Below are 16,106 nucleotides of genomic sequence, written 5' to 3' on the forward strand. Positions count from 1 at the left end.
AACAGTCACATTGCATTTGAGATCAATCTTTTTACCCGTGGCCTTCTCCTGCCCACAAGTAATGCAAATTATGGGACCTCCTCCCTTCTTTTCATTCCTCCAAGTGTGATCTTTGGCATATTATTCAGCCCCAAGGCCATCCCTGGGGAGAATGCCAATGTGTCCCGTGCCTGTTGAAGTTGTGTCCAAAGGGGCTGTTGCAAGCTGTAACCATCCTCTCATGGACTCCAACGTAGCAGAGATGGGCTTCTTGGGCTTTCCTGACAACTCACAATCTAATTTTGCTTCCAGAAAATATTCTGAGAGGTGGACTGCCTCTTTCGCACTCATAGCCTGCTGGTGATGGACCCACCCCTTGCTCAGATGAGCTGGCTGAATTGTTGAAAGGTTACCAGCTTCACAGTTTCCATCAGATAGAAAACCTCTGGTTGTTGTTGTTGCGGGGGGTGAAAGTAAAAGGAGGACTTACTGGTGCACCTGGAGCCGGGGTCCTGGGCGGCTCTGGGGCCCCAGAGGGGTAGGGCATTGGGCAGAAGGGGCAGGCTCCTCCAGACATCCCTTTGTGCCCCAGGGCTTCAGCAGTAATTTGAAGGGTTTGGGGCTCCCAGCTGCTTCTGTGGTGGCCGAGAGTCCTGGGCACTTTTCAATTACCAGGTACTGGGGCAGCACCCCCTTTTACTCCCCCCATCAGCGGCCCAGCCTTAGGGTCCGGCAGTGCTACCGTGGCAGTGTTTCTCTGCCCCTTTTGGGGCAGCAACATCAAAGTACTGCCATGGCAGCATTTCTGTACCTTACCAGCAGGGCTTCTAAAGGGTGAAGGACTGAAAGAGGCAGCAATGTTAAAACAAGAAACAAAAATGCAAAAAGTAACAAACACAGCTGTCTGTGTAGGGCTTCAGCAGCTACCAAATCAGGCCTTTCTACCTTGTGGTTGGACCCATGCGGTACTTTGTGGGAACCCTCTCAACCTCTCCAATTGAAGCTGTTCCAGTTGATATAAAAATTAAATATGAATGGGGTCACAGAGTGAGTCAGAATGGTCAGCACTGAATAGCTGTAAGGCTTTAATCCAATGGCTTTGTGGCCAGGGTCCCCATCCAAGGCCCATTGGACACAAGTGCCTAAGAGTTCCATCCGAGGGACCATCAGACACAACATGGCAGAGAAGGAGTTCTATCCAGGGACTCAAGGGGCCTGGACTCACCAAGCTGGCTAAATGGAAGTACCCCAAAGGAATCTGCATGGGTGCCTTTCTTCTCTGCTGGCCCCTGGATATTTTTCCTGAGCATCCTTTGCCTCCTCTCTCCATTTTGGCCTGTATGACCCCTCAATAAGGGTATGTCTACACTACCCCCCTAGTTCGAATTAGGGGGGGTAATGTAGTCATACGGAGTTGCAAATGAAGCCCAGGATTTGAATTTCCCGGACTTCATTTGCATAAAGCTGGCCGGCGCCATTTTTAAATGCCGGCTAGTTCGGACTGCATGCCGCGCGGCTACACGCGGCACGAACTAGCTAGTTCGTATTAGGCTTCCTAATCCGAACTAGCTGTACACCTAGTTCAGATTGCTGGGACTGAGTTCAGTTTCACTCTGGGGCAAGGGATTGAGTTCAATCTTATTTGATCTCAGACAGCTCTTCCATCCCAAGGTCTCATTTAGAAACCCATTTTCTACAATTTACAAGACAGATTTGTTTGTTCTGCAGTATCTTTAAAATCAGAATACAAACTGGTTTAGTTTGACACATCGGACAGTTCCCATTGCTAAGTCCCAACACGGTGATTATATGCTATTTCTGTGGAGGTTTCAGAATGGATCATTAAAGTTGCGCATTTCACTATTTAGTAAAGGATTGACATGAAGCCATTAAAAGAACGAGGGCTTGTCTACAGTAAAAAGGTGCTGCAGCGCATAATGCAGATGCTGCCTAGAACAACAGGACAACAATGTAGTTACACCCACATCAGTTGCTAGCATAGACCAAGCCCGTGAACAGTAGTTTTAGAATCCTATTTTTCTGGCTCCCCCAGTGCCTTAGGTTGACAAAAACTCTATTTTCCTGCAGGGGACACTGCTGCTTAATTCTGGACAGAAACAGAACTTGTAGGTAAGTTCTACTTCAAGGAACATATTACAGAAATGGAGAAATCTGAAGAGAAATGAAATGCTGTCTACAAAACAGGGAAACAATCCCAGTGTATTTCATGATGCTTCAGTTCATTTGTTCAAGTGTTTGCATCAAACTGAAATTAACTTTATTTTCTAAATGTATAACAATTAATGCTTTCAAAATATGTTAATTGTGTGAGTAGATGTACAAGACATTAAACTTTGTCCTTGTTAAAAACTTGCTTTGTTAACAAAGTCCTTCAGTTAGCAAATGACCAAGTGACTTCACTGTTGCAGTTATAAAGAAAAGATTCCAAATCTAGAACTATATGAAATGTAAGACACTTGAATATGATTATTCTAACAGATTCTATACAGTATTAATGCTGTTAATTTGTTCTATTTGAATATGAAGTTCATCTAAGGCTAATGTAAAGGTTGTATGGCCACTTTAAATGGCATCCTCTGGAGTTTTGATCCTACAGAGTTGTTTCACATGAAGCAGAGTATGACTCATGCTAATGCAAAGAGTAAAGAGGATTTTTTTAAAGAAATATATCGCAGTTAAATTAGTTTAGACAGCATGACATCAGAGAGTAATTAAATAGGTTTTTGTTGGAATTCCGTTTCCAATTCCTGAGTTCAGGTTTGCAAAAAAAATTCTAAGCACCTGCAGGTCTGTGTGTGTGAAATATTTTCACTGGAAGGGATTCAAAACTTAAAAAGAAAAAAAGAAAAAGAAACTTGTAACACAGAGGCAGCATTACGCCATTCTTCCTTCTTGGAAAAAAAAAACACAACCCACTCAGATTTAAACAAGTCTCCTTCAAGCTTTCAGTCAGTTTTACAGAAGAAAAGGGGGTGGTAAACCTTCTCTTTTCAAGAACAAGTTCTTTTTAGCTGCTAACTGAGGACAGGAGAAGATTGGATTGGAATAAATGAGCATTTCCACTATGGGACTGGATACAAATGTTAAACAAACAGATTTAAAATGTTTTAAGCTTAAAAGAAATCTGTTTCTGCTGACTTCAGTTTTTAATTTCTTTAATGTTTTTTTATGCCAAACTGGAGGAACCTTTTCTGATTTTTTCTTTAGTGGCATTCAAAGGAAGACCAGAGGATGAAAATCTTGCACTTTCTCACTTTACTGCTTTGGCATATGACTTGGTTCTATCTGGTTCTAGTTTCTGTATTGTTTAGTAATTCTGTAGCAGGTCAGAGTAATCCAGGATCCAAGTTAGGATTGTTAAAAGCAGAAGGAAAACAGACAAATCCCTCACCAAGGGCAGGTACCTTTAGGACTGGAAACCATGGATATAGTGCTGGGACCTTAAAGGCTAGAGCTAAAAGCAATACTGTTCAAGCTGGAGCTCTCTTGGCAAAGAATAATGAACCAAAGAAGAGTCTCTCTAGAGAAGGGACCACAGACACAAAGGTAGGGCAGTCCCCATACAGACAATCTGGAGTAAGGACAGTGACCCCAAAAGCTCTGAACCTTGGCATCAAAGCTTCACTCAGAAAAAGTAGCACAAGTAATACTGATACCAGTTCTTATAAAACCAAAAAGGCTAATGAGCCAGTAACACAAAGGGAACCTAAAGAGACTTTCAAACACCCCCCTATAACGCCACATGAATACATGCTCTCCCTCTACAGGACTCTCTCGGATGCAGAAAGAAAAGGCATTAATGGAAGTGTAAAACTGGAGACTGGACTTGCCAACACAATAACAAGCTTTATAGATAAAGGACAAGGTAAGAAAGGTGCTACCACATTTGAGTGTGCATGTCACGTCAGTATGTATGTGGTGCATGTCTGTATATACTGTTACCTGAAAAATAACCATTACTAAAAGAAAACAGCTTGACTGATTCATATGTAATCAGAATCACGTAACTGAAAGGCAATTTTTCTCTTTTCAGTTTAAGTTTAGAAGATTCTTCTGGCAGCAGGCTATAGTATTTATATGCTTGTGAAGCAAACCCTTTAGGGACAGGTTTTCAAAGGCAGATGCCTAATCGAATTTTCAAAAGCACAGAGGCACCTACCTCATATTGAAATTAATGGGTGTTAGATGCCCAGGTGGTTTGAAAACCCACTGACTGCCTACTGGCATGTTTAGGTGCCTAAACACCTTTGAAAATCTAACTCTGGGGCTTTTCATACTTCAGCTACAGTAGTTGGTAAAATATCTTTTTCTTTCTTGCGAGCCGTATGTCTACAGGCACATGGTGCCACAAAGACAGTGCTATTTCTGTGCTTTTCCAGGAGCCAAACAAAGAGGCTCTTTGTTAAAATGCTGGCCTCTCCAAGGAGAGACCTGAGACGCTGTGGCATGAGTTTTTGATTGTGGAAAAATGAGAGAAAATTGAGATAGATTTGGGCACCTCTTCCTCCAATAAATGAACAGGCTTTATTTCCTGATCATCATTTAGCTCTTCTGATTGGTGAGATGGACAGTGTCACAGATCAGGTATTCACCTGACACTTCTAGTAGCATAATTTGAGCCCGGTGCTGCTCTCCTCCATGTCAGGATGAGTTTTTTTCTGGGACTGAAGGGAGTATGGATGGTGCCCATAAAGAGCAGCTCCTGGGAATGCGATGGAGGAGGGAGCAATTTGAGGTTGTCACTGACAATCTCCTCTGGAATGGACACTCAGAAGAGATTTAATTATCACAATTTTGCTGCTATAGTGAAATGGGATGCTGCTCAGCACAGCTGCAGTCCAGATGAAATACTTGATTCTCCTTTGGAAGGCCATGTTAATGTAACATGGTGAGTTTAAATAACCATGTTTCTTAATAGCGTTTCTTATGAACCTTACCAGGCAAATGGAACAATTTTTCAGGGGCGTTATATTTTTTGCACTGTCAGAATAAGTTGCGAGCCTTAATAAAGCAGTTACCCTGATGTCTGGCAGTTTCTGGAGGATTTGGGTTTGAAGGGACAAACCATTTCAATATCTCTTTGTGAAATTCACCACTGTGCAAGGAACAGCATGAGTCCCAGGCACCACCTAAACCCCACTTCAGTCCTATTTCAAGAATGCAAGTGGTAGCATTAATTGTGAGGGCTCAAACCTGAAGGAGGAATTCTGCCAGTTGGCTAATTGATACTTTGGGGCCAGAAAACACCCAGGCTACGTCTACACTGGCGTGATCTTGTGCAAAAACTCTTTAGAGCAAGAGTTCTTGCATTAAAGTAGTTGCGCAAGAGAGTGTCTACACGGGCATGTGCTTTTGCACAAAAGCATCCTTGCCAGTGTAGACACTCTCTTGTGCAAGAAAGCTCTGATGGCCATTTTAACCATAGGGCTTTCTTGCGCAAGATATTCATGTTGCCTGTCTACACTGGCCTCTTGTGCAAGAACAGTTGCGCAAAAGGGCTTATTCCTGAGCGGGAGCGTCGGAGTTCTGGCGCAAGAAGCCCTGTTTTCATACATTAGAATGTCAGTTTACTTGCACAAGAACACGCGGCCAGTGTAGATAGGCAGCAAGTAGATAGCCAGCCGCTTTTGCGCAAGATCACACCAGTGTAGACACAGTCCCACAGGTGAGAAGATGAAATTTCTTTGGCTGAAACAAGAAGAGTTCAGAATCCATTTCACTACTGAATCATTAAGCTCCTCTGAATCTCAGTTCAGATTTCTGAAAAGGCTCTTTATTACAGCCTCTCCCTGAGATACAAACAAGTTACGGTCCAAACACTTAGCCGTAACTTGATCCGTTCGTAACTCAGACCCCACTGAGTTACACACGACCGCGCTGTTCGTAAGCGTGGGTCATGTTCATAACTCAGGGACCGCCTTTATGACCGCTCTATGGGACCTTTGGTCGTAATTGCGAACGGTTGTAACTCAACCATTCGCAACTCGGGGAGCGGCTGTATTACTTCCAAGATTGTGAGCTAATAATTTGTGAATTTATGGGCAAATGTTAGAAGTAAAGGGAGGAATTTTAGAGCTAATACTCATTCTTTTTTACAATAAACTTAAAAATATGCATGGTTGTTTTTGTTTGTCTTTTTTAGATGACAGAGCTCCAGCCATAAGAAAACAAAAATATATTTTTGACATCAGTGCTTTAGAAAAAGATGGTTTGTTGGGGGCAGAGCTGCGGATATTAAGGAAAAAGCCCTCTGAGACCTGGAAGCCTCATTCTCCTGGGAAAACTTTTCAAGTAAAATTGTACAGCTGCCCCACAAACAGGCAAGCGGGAACTCTACTGGACTCTCGCACTGTCAGCATTGCAGATACGCCAAAGTGGGAAGTATTTGACATTTGGAAACTTTTTAGGAATTTTAAAAACTTGATTAACTTGTGTTTTGAACTTGAAGCTTTTGATAGGGGAAGAGCTGTTGATTTAAGGAGTATGGGATTGAACAGAACAGGAAGGCAAGTCAATGAAAAGGCTCTCTTCTTGGTATTTGGGAGGACCAAAAAAAGGGACCTGTTCTTCAATGAGATCAAGGCAAGATCAGGCCAAGATGACAAAACTGTTTATGAATACTTATTCAATCAGCGGAGGAAGAGAAGGGCTCCCTTAGCAACAAGGCAAGGGAAGAGGCCCAACAAGAACCTGAAGGCAAGGTGTAGTAAAAAAGCTCTCCATGTGAATTTTAAGGATATGGGCTGGGATGACTGGATTATAGCCCCTCTGGAATATGAAGCTTATCACTGTGAAGGGCTTTGTGAATTTCCTCTTCGATCTCATTTAGAACCTACCAATCATGCAGTAATCCAAACATTAATGAACTCAATGGACCCTGAATCTACTCCTCCAACATGCTGTGTTCCAACCAGACTGAGTCCTATTAGCATTCTCTTTATAGACTCTGCAAATAATGTGGTCTACAAACAATATGAAGACATGGTAGTGGAGTCGTGTGGTTGTAGGTAGCAGCACAATCCCACCCATTACTACATTAACAAAGATAATTATAGAAATTGACAAGAACTTCTCAAGCAAGAGTAACTAATCCTCTTAGCCCTGGCACAAGTACAACAATAGTAACAGGAAACAATCCTCTATAATCTCAATGTGTCTGTATGTCTCTTAGCTATATATACACTTTAGCAGTAGTTCAATACTGACACATTCCAAATTTAGCCTAGAATGGGGCTTTGAGTAAAGAATACCATAATCACAAGAAAACTGTTCTTACTAAAGATCATTTCCAAGAAAATTAAAATTCCATACCACAAAAAAACCTGCAGTTGTAATCCCTAAGAATATTGTTAAATGTAAGGCCAACAAGCAGCATATACACCTCTACAAAATGTTTACTGTTCCTTTGAACATTGTTCTTAAGACAAGTCTGAGTCCATATTCCAATATCTTCCTCCCCATGTCTAGTAGGGAATTTTTGAAGAGCATACTAATGTGTGTAAGTGAAAGGAATATCCCTAAACACTCAGAGCTTGGTGTACATAGTTACACTGTAATATGAACTTTTCTGATTAGCTCTTAACATTATGTGTATATGAAAAAATCATTAAATATAATATGTTGATTTAGTATTAAATTGTACATGAAGCTAGATAAATGCAGAAGCATATTTGTTTCAATGTATGCTTTGTTCCAAGCTTCATTTCTTTCTTAAGTATCCACCCTATCCACTGGTATGTTGCAAATTGTATTACTCTGTATAAGGTTCAAGCTGTTTTCAAGTGCTCATAGTAAAATTACTCTATCAGCATAAACAGTAATAAATTATTGATACTGTGGTGTTGCTAGCTGTCCTAATCTACCCCATTATAATTTAACTAACATCAATTGTTTTGAATATTGTTGTACAATTTATGTAATGGAAAAGGAGTGTTCAGTAAGGCCCGGTGATAAAGGTATGTTTGTGTGTACACCTTTGAGTGCCTCCAGTGCCTTGTTCGCTATGGAAATATCAGAAGAAATATTTACTGAGAGAATGCATGTTGGCAGGGTATCGGGGAAAGGACTCATTAGGCTTGAGTTTGGGATGAGACTGATGATTGCAAATAAGAGCCATTAACATTTACTGTGTTGTATTTTGTACATGCCACATCCATTTTAGAAATATTTTAAGGTGTGAATTTGTCTTGGAACTATTTTTTATATCCCTCCTTTTGGTGGGTGACTCAATGAAGTGAAGAAGAATCTTATTCTGTCCACCTTGCCCCATGTGCTATATTGGGCTAGGGCAGATGGCACAGATTCTGGCTTCATGCCAGATGCATGTCGTCCCTCTGGTGAAATACACCAAGGCTACGTCTAGATTGCATCCCTTTTTCGTAAAAGGGATGCAAATTAGACGTATCGCAATTGCTAATGAAGCGGGGATTTAAATCTCCCCCACCTCATTAGCATAAAAATGGCTGCCGCTTTTTTTCAGCACGGAGCTTTGCCGGAAAAAAGCGCCAGTCTAGATGTGGATCTTCCGGAAAATAAAGCCTTTTCCGAAAGATCCCTTATCCCTCTTAAAATAAGGGATAAGTGATCTTTCGGAAAAGGCTTTATTTTCCGAAAGATCCGCGTCTAGACTGGCACTTTTTTCCGGCAAAGCTCCGTGCCGAACAAAAGCGGCAGCCATTGTTATGCTAATGAAGCGGGGGAGATTTAAATCCCCGCTTTATTAGCAATTGCGATACGTCTAATTTGCATCCCCTTTACGAAAAAGGGATGCAATCTAGACGTAACCCAAGATTCCAGCTCCAATTCAAAGTGGCCTGATCACAATGGAGAATCTGAAGAGGAAAAAAAGATTGCAGATAATTTCCCAATGAATGAGCACATTGCAATGATATAAAGCTCCTGCTTCTACCTGCAGGATAGGGTATGACCTGCCTCGAACAAGTGTGACTGTTTTACAGGGCTGGGGGAGATGTGAATTCTACAACTGGGGACTAAAGAGGGAAACCTCACTCAAGAGCATGTTGACTAAAGAGGGAAACCTCACTCAAGATAGCCATTGTTAAGTGATGACTGCCCACCATGGCCCAGGACTTTGTAATAGTAGACTCAGTCCTGGAGAGAGGGAGCAGTGAGCAGATGAGGCACAGCTCTATAGTGTATCCCATAGTTCTGCTTCCTGGCTATAACCCATTCAAGTAGCTATTAGAAAAGGAAAAATGCCATTGTCCTGTTCTAATGGGCAAATGGGTTTGTCTTAAAAAATCCAGACATTCCCCATCCCTCTGACTGAAACCAATATAATATTTCCGGAAGTCAGAAAAATTTGGTGAAGTTTCTTATTCTGTCTGGTGGAGGCTGTTGGTAGAGCTTGCAACTTGAGACAGGGCAGAAAGCAGAAGAAGCTCAGTACTACAGCAAAAACCATGCATAGGAGATTTGCAGCCTAATTATGTACCTCAAAGAATCACAGAATTGCGTACTTTAGACATGAGCAACATCAGCTTATCTTCCCAGCCAGTGCAAGATTGATCTCGGCATCCATTTGTAGGGAGAATGCAGCTTAATTCTCCCCTTTCTTAATCTCACAGTTTCTAATTCAAATAATTTTGATAAGCAACTGCTGGGAGCTTCTTCACACCAAACCGCTGAGCTATACCCATTGCTACCTTTCACTGCAAAGCTGGAATGTTTAGGTTACATTACAAAGAGATTTGCCAAGAGTTCCAAGGGCCACAGATTTCAGGCTCTTGCTCACATGTCCAGTTACAAGCACCTATCCATCTTGCTTTGTCCCTGATTTCACACTGCCACAAACCTTTGTACTTTTGTCACACATGCTGTGTGAGAAGAAGGCAAGGAGAAGAAACATTGTACCAGGGAGCATAGCAGCAGGAGACATAATGGCTGGAAGCATGATAAGAATAAGACATGTATTGTATGTTGGTGATGCTATTGCCATCCTACAATTCTTCCTGATTCCATCTCTTTTTGCCATTCCACCTGCTGTTGTTTTTACTGACATACTTCCTCATGTTGTGCCTTCTGCTGCAGCATTCTCCTGTCAGGCCTCTTGCAACTGTTCTGCATCCTGCCACTATTCTGCACATGACAGGTAATGGCATAAAGAACACACTTATACAGTCAGGAAACACACCAAGTTGGTCATGATTGCAAGTGCTTTGCAGGATAAAATTATAACTCATAAGGACCTGGAGAAACTGGAGAAAGGGAAATAGGATGAAATTCGATAAAGACAAAGTACTCTGCTTAGGGAGGAATAATCAGTTTCACACATATAAAATGGGAAATAACTTGCTAGGAATGAGTCTTGCAGAAAGGGATCTAGGGATCATGGTGGATCAGCAGTTAAATATGAGTCAATTGTGTAAGACTGTTGCAAAAAAAGTAAATACTGTTCTGGGATATTTTAGTAGGAGTGTTGTAAGCAAGACATAAGAAGTAATTCTTCTGCTTTATTCCACGCTAATATGACCTCAAGAAGGGCATGTCTACACAGCAAGGCAAAAGTCAAATTAAGCTACGCAACTTGAGCTATGTCAATTGCCTAGCTTAAGTCGAAATAGCTTATTTTGGCTTTTGACGCTGTCTATACAACAAGAAGTTGAAGGAAGAACATTCTTCCTTTAACTTCTCTTACTCCTAGTAAAATGAGGGTTACAGAAGTCAGAGTAAAAAAGTCCTCCAGCTTGCCATTATTTCAAAATAATGGCTTGCAGTGTAAACACACTGGCTACGTCTACACTGGCACCCTTTTCCGGAACAGTTTTCTGTTATAAGTATTTCCGGAAAAAGCGCGTCTACATTGGCAGGATGCTTTTCCGGAAAAGCACTTTTTCCGGAAAAGCGTCCGTGCCAATGTAGACGCGCTTTTCGGCAAAAAAGCCCCAATAGTCATTTTCGCGATTGGGGCTTTTTTGCAGAAAACACTACTGTGCTGTCTACACTGGCCCTTTTCCAGAACAGTTTTCCGGAAAAAGGACTTTTGCCCGAACGGGAGCGGCATAGTATTTCCGGAAAAGCGGCTGATTTCTTACAGTAGATCATCAGTACTTTTCCGGAAATTCAAGGGGCCAGTGTAGACAGCTGGCAAGTTATTCCGGAAAAGCAGCTGATTTTCCGGAATAAGTGGCCAGTGTAGACACAGCCACTCTTTATTTCAGAATAACATTAGTTATTCCAAAATAATGCTGCTATGTGGACATAGGTGGCGAGGAGTCCTGTGGCACCTTACAGACTTATAGAAATGTCCAGAGGCAGGTATAAATATGCAGGTCAGAATCAGGCTGGAGATGATGAGGTGGATCCAATCAAGGAGGATGAGGCCCACTTCTAGTAGCTGATCTGGAGGTGTGAATTCCAAGAGAGGAGAAGCTGCTTTTTTTTGCTGCAGGATGGTTACCTTTAGATCTGCAATTGTGTGTCCAGGAACTCAAAAAACTTCAGGACCAGACTTCAAAGAGAAACTGCTGAGCTACAGTTCATCTTTAAGTTTGACACAATCAACTCTGGATTAAACAAAGACTGTGAATGGCTCGCTAACTACAAAAGCAGCTTCTGCTCTCTTGGAATTCACACCTCCAGATCAGCTGCTAGAAGTGGGCCTTATCCTCCTTGATTGGATCCACCTCATCATCTCCAGCCTGATTCTAGTCTGCATATTTATACCTGCCTCTGGAAATTTCCACTACCTGCATCTGACGAAGTGGGTCTTTGCCCACGAAAGCTTATGCTCCTACACTTCAGTTAGTCTATAAGGTGCCACAGGACTCCTTGCTGCTTTTGCAGATTCAGACTAACACGGCTACCCCTCTGATGCTATGTGGACATAGCCGGTGAGTAGTGTGACCAGTTCTGGGAAAGATTTCAGGAAACCTATGGGCAAATTGTAGAAATTTCAGAGAAGAGCAACAAACATAATTAATGGTTTAGAAAAAATGACCTATGAGGAAAGGCTGATAAATAACTGGTCTGTTTAATCTGGAGAAGAGAAGACTAAGAAGGAACATCACAGTTGTAAGCACATAAAAGGTTACCAGTTCAATGGTGGACAAAAAAAATCTCCTTAACCTCATAGGAGATGATTAAAAACAAAGGGCTTAAATTGCAGCAAGGGACGTTCAGGTTGGACATTAGGAAAAACTTCCTATCAGAGTATTTAGCCTTGGAACAAACTGACTAAGAAGGTTGTGGAATCTCCATTACCATGACCAAGGCCAAATCTACACTGGCAAGTTACTGCACAGTAAATCAGTCACCAGCACTGTAGCTTCCAAGGTGTCCACACTGGCAAGGCACTTGGTGTGTACTTGCTCTGCAGTTGTGCTCTAGGCAAACCACCTCAGCGAGAACCGTAGAGCTTGCTGTGTTCTGGAGACAGTACTGGGAGCCAGAATGGACACTGTGATGTAGTACTGCATCCTGACTAGCCTCCGGCAGCCTTCCCACAGTGCCTGTTCTGGCCTCTCTGATCATGTGTTTGAACTCTTCTGCCTTGCTCAGGTGACCAAGACCTATCCTTGTGTTCTTTTTTAAATTTGAAAGTCCCCTTCCTATTTGACTAATGATGCATGGTGTGTTCTTGGTGCATCTCTCCAGCCAGCTATGCCTGGTCCACGCACCAGGAGATCGCCGTGTAGCCGCGCGGCACGGGCTAGATAGTTCGAACTAGCAAGCCATTCCACACTATCTGTACGCCTCGTTCCACGAGGCGTACAGATAGTGCGGAATGGCTTGCTAGTTCGAACTATCTAGCCCGTGCCGCGTGTAGCCGCGCGGCACGGGGTTCAAACGAGCCGGCATTTAAAAATGGCGCCGGCCGGCTTATGCAAATGAAGCCCGGGAAATTCAAATCCCGGGCTTCATTTGCAAGTGCGGTATGCCTACATTACCACCCTAGTTTGAACTAGGGTGGTAGTGTAGACATACCCCATGAAATGCCCACAGTGATTCACAAGTGCCTGCAGAACCACAGAGAAATACCCCTTGCAATTTATGTACACAGCGACTAGGTGGTCTGGTGCCAGAAGTGGGATATATGTGCCACTTCACCAGGTAAGTCGTTCGGGTAGATTCCCTTCTACTGTGCATCAAGACATGTTTAACTTGCTGCAAGCAGAGATCTTCTGACACTTTGAACCAGCTAGGAGCCAGGCCGTTAAGTGCAGGGTCTTGGGGTTCAGATGAAGTAGAGAGCTGTAATTCTGGGGGAGTAGGTCCGGTGGAGGGTAAGGTGGTTGTAAGGACTTCTGGTGACGGAATAGAAACCATGGTTGTCATGCCCATGCACAGGCTATGAGGATTAATCCAGCTGAGTCTGTGTTGACCTTCTCTAGGACTATGGGTATAAGCACGGTTGGGGGAAAATGCATAGAGTAGAGAAGTTCCCCAGCAGATCAGAAATGCGTCTCCCAGTAATCCCTGCCCAATGCCCACTCTGGAGCAATAATAACAACATTTCACATTGTTGTAGGTGGCAAATAGGTCTGTTCGTGGGGACTCCCATTAATGGACAATGTGGCGAATAGGTCTGTTCATGGGGACTCCCATTAATGGAAGATGTCCGTACAAATCTCCCACTCATGCTCATGAGGAAAGTGCCTTCTCAGCGAGTCTGCAACAGCATTGCTGGTGCCAGGTAAGTAGGATGCTATTAAGGTGGTGTCATTTCGAATACACCAGTTTCATAACTGGACTGCCTCTTCACAGAGAGACTGAGACCATGCTCCACCCTGCCAATTTACATAATACACTGTTGCGACATTGTTGGTAAGTATTCCGGTGGTCGTACCAGATATGTTGGCTTGGAAATGTCTGCATGAGTAGAAGACTGCTCTGAGCTCAAGAAGGTTTATATGAAGAGTCTCTATTGTTGACTATTGGCCCTGCACTGTCATGCCGGCCATATGGGCATGCCAGCCGGTGAGGGAGGCACCTGTAGTTATCTGGTTCAATGATTGGGGCCGATGGAATGGCATGCCTGCCATGAGGTTGCTTGGTTTGGTCCACCACAGTAGGGATCTGCAAACGTGGACTGGAGGAACTACTGTCTTGTGAATACTGTGTGTTGTTGGGTGCCGGGGAAAATGTCGGAGAGGGAGATATAGGACTCGGGAGAACGCATGTCTTTTCAGAGACTTTCTTCAGTGCCGAATCAGTACCGCCTCCTGCAGGTATTGATGGTGCCTGTGGTGCTGGTGCCAATGGCACCAGATGTGCTGGTGCTGACGGTGCCAGATGTACCGGTGCCAACAATGCAAGAAGCGCCTGTGGTGGTAGTGGCACCAGCAGTGCCAGTGGCAGAATGGGAGTCCTGCCTGCCAGAATATCCGGTGCTAATGCTGATCTCAGTGCCGGTGGTTCCTTAGCAGTCGGTGCCAGGGTTACCATTTTTTAAAGTTTGGCACTCGTAGATGCCTTACACATTATAAGGGCCGGTGCCAGATGTGCCCGATTTATCCCCCGTATTGATTCTACTAGCCGGAGCAGCAGGCAGAGAGTGCACTGGAGATGCTCTTATCTTTCATGCTGGGGCCATCCCTGGAGACGACGCGCTGTGTTTCTGAGGCACGGGAGACTCCAGCCTCGTTGTTGGCGTAGTTTCCAAAATTTGAAGCGCCTTATCAAAAAAGATCATTTTGAGGCACATTTCTCTATCTCTGTGCGCCCTGGCCATGGGCATGGAGCAGTGGGGACACGTTTGCTGCACATGAGCCTCACCCAGACACCAGATACAGGTCACGTGGCAGTCCAAGACTGCACTTTTTAAAACCTGGTGATCAAGGCATTGTGGAGACCGAATGAAATGTGTCTCCTTCTCACTCTCTTTTTTCTTTTTTTTAAAGGTGGCTAATTAAGGTGGGGTTTTTTTGGTTTGTTTGTTTCTTTTTAAACTAACTAGAAATGGTAACAAACATACAACTAACTACTAAACTATCAATTATTTTACTATTCTAACTATTCACAGGAATAACTTCTGACTGGAATGAAGGCTCCGTCTACGACCGGGGCTGATTGAGAGGAACTGGCGGGAGCCAGACTGTACGCAACAGGCAAAGGGTGCAAACAGTGCGAGACGCTGCTGGTGCATGCGTGGTCCAGCTGACTACAGCTATTGAAAGTCTCCGATCTGCAGTGCTGGGATGAGCCCAACACCTAGGCTATGTCTACACTGGTGGGTTCTTGCGCAGGAATATCTTGCACAAGAAAACGTCTACACTGGCCAGAACCGCATTGTAAGAACGCTGAGCTCTTGCGCAAGAAAGTGTCCACACTGGCGGGAAGCCCTTGCGCAAGAACGTGTCTCCGGAAGGAAATCGGCCATGTCAAGAGGTCCTCAGCAGCGTCTGTGGACATGCACTGGACCCCCACTGGGAACCATACTTAAAGGGACTCCTGGACGGCCGTTTCCCTGTGGCTGCATGCTCACGCACCCTTTTGAGGGAGCAAGAGCCAGAACAGCACCTGTTACCTCTGTTCCTGGCAAGCGCCCCTGGGCACCCTCGCTGCCACCGTCACAGCCATGGAGCTGGAGGAGGACCCCAGCCAGCAACATCTGCTCCTCATGGCCATTACAGAGGCTGTTGAGCTCCTCCACCAGGGAGCCACATTGCTCCAGCAGAAGCTGGAGACTGGGCAGCAGGTGCAGGACCTTGCCACGGCTGCAGCTGGGCTTGGGCACCTGCACCCCACCACTGACAGGCACCTCTGGAGCTACGACACCAGTGGGGACTGGTGGGAGCGCCTGGTGCGAGCGCCTGGTGCTGGGACAATGGGGCGACCAGCACTGGGTGCAGAACTTTCGGATGCTCAGGGGGACATTCCATGAGCTCTGCACCTGGCTCACCCCTGCGCTCCAGAAACAGGACACCTGCCTGCGCCCCGCCATCCCCGTGGAGAAGAGGGTTGTGATTGCCCTCTGGAAACTGGCCACCCTGGACAGCTACCGCTCCGTGGCGAACCAGTTCGGGGCGGGCAGGTCCACCATCACCATGGTCGTCCGGCAGGTAAGGCCCTCCGTGGACCATGGGCTCATCCTGGGAGAGGGAAGGGGCCAGACCGGGCGGGGGAAGGCTGTAGGGGCAGGGGGA

General features: G+C 44.5%; 1 protein-coding gene across 1 annotated transcript; it reads left to right on the plus strand.

Moving 5' to 3' along the window:
- Positions 1–2,386: 2,386 nt before the first annotated feature.
- On the plus strand, positions 2,387–7,966 carry GDF5 (growth differentiation factor 5). The gene is made up of 2 exons (XM_006111596.4): positions 2,387–3,865; positions 6,143–7,966. Exons 1-2 carry the CDS (start codon positions 3,232–3,234, stop codon positions 7,009–7,011), a joined length of 1,503 nt encoding a protein of 500 aa, XP_006111658.1. The 5' UTR covers positions 2,387–3,231; the 3' UTR covers positions 7,012–7,966.
- The last annotated feature ends 8,140 nt before the right edge of the window (positions 7,967–16,106 follow it).

The sequence above is a fragment of the Pelodiscus sinensis genome, chromosome 18 (genome assembly GCF_049634645.1).
Source record: "Pelodiscus sinensis isolate JC-2024 chromosome 18, ASM4963464v1, whole genome shotgun sequence".
NCBI lineage: Eukaryota > Metazoa > Chordata > Testudines > Trionychidae > Pelodiscus > Pelodiscus sinensis.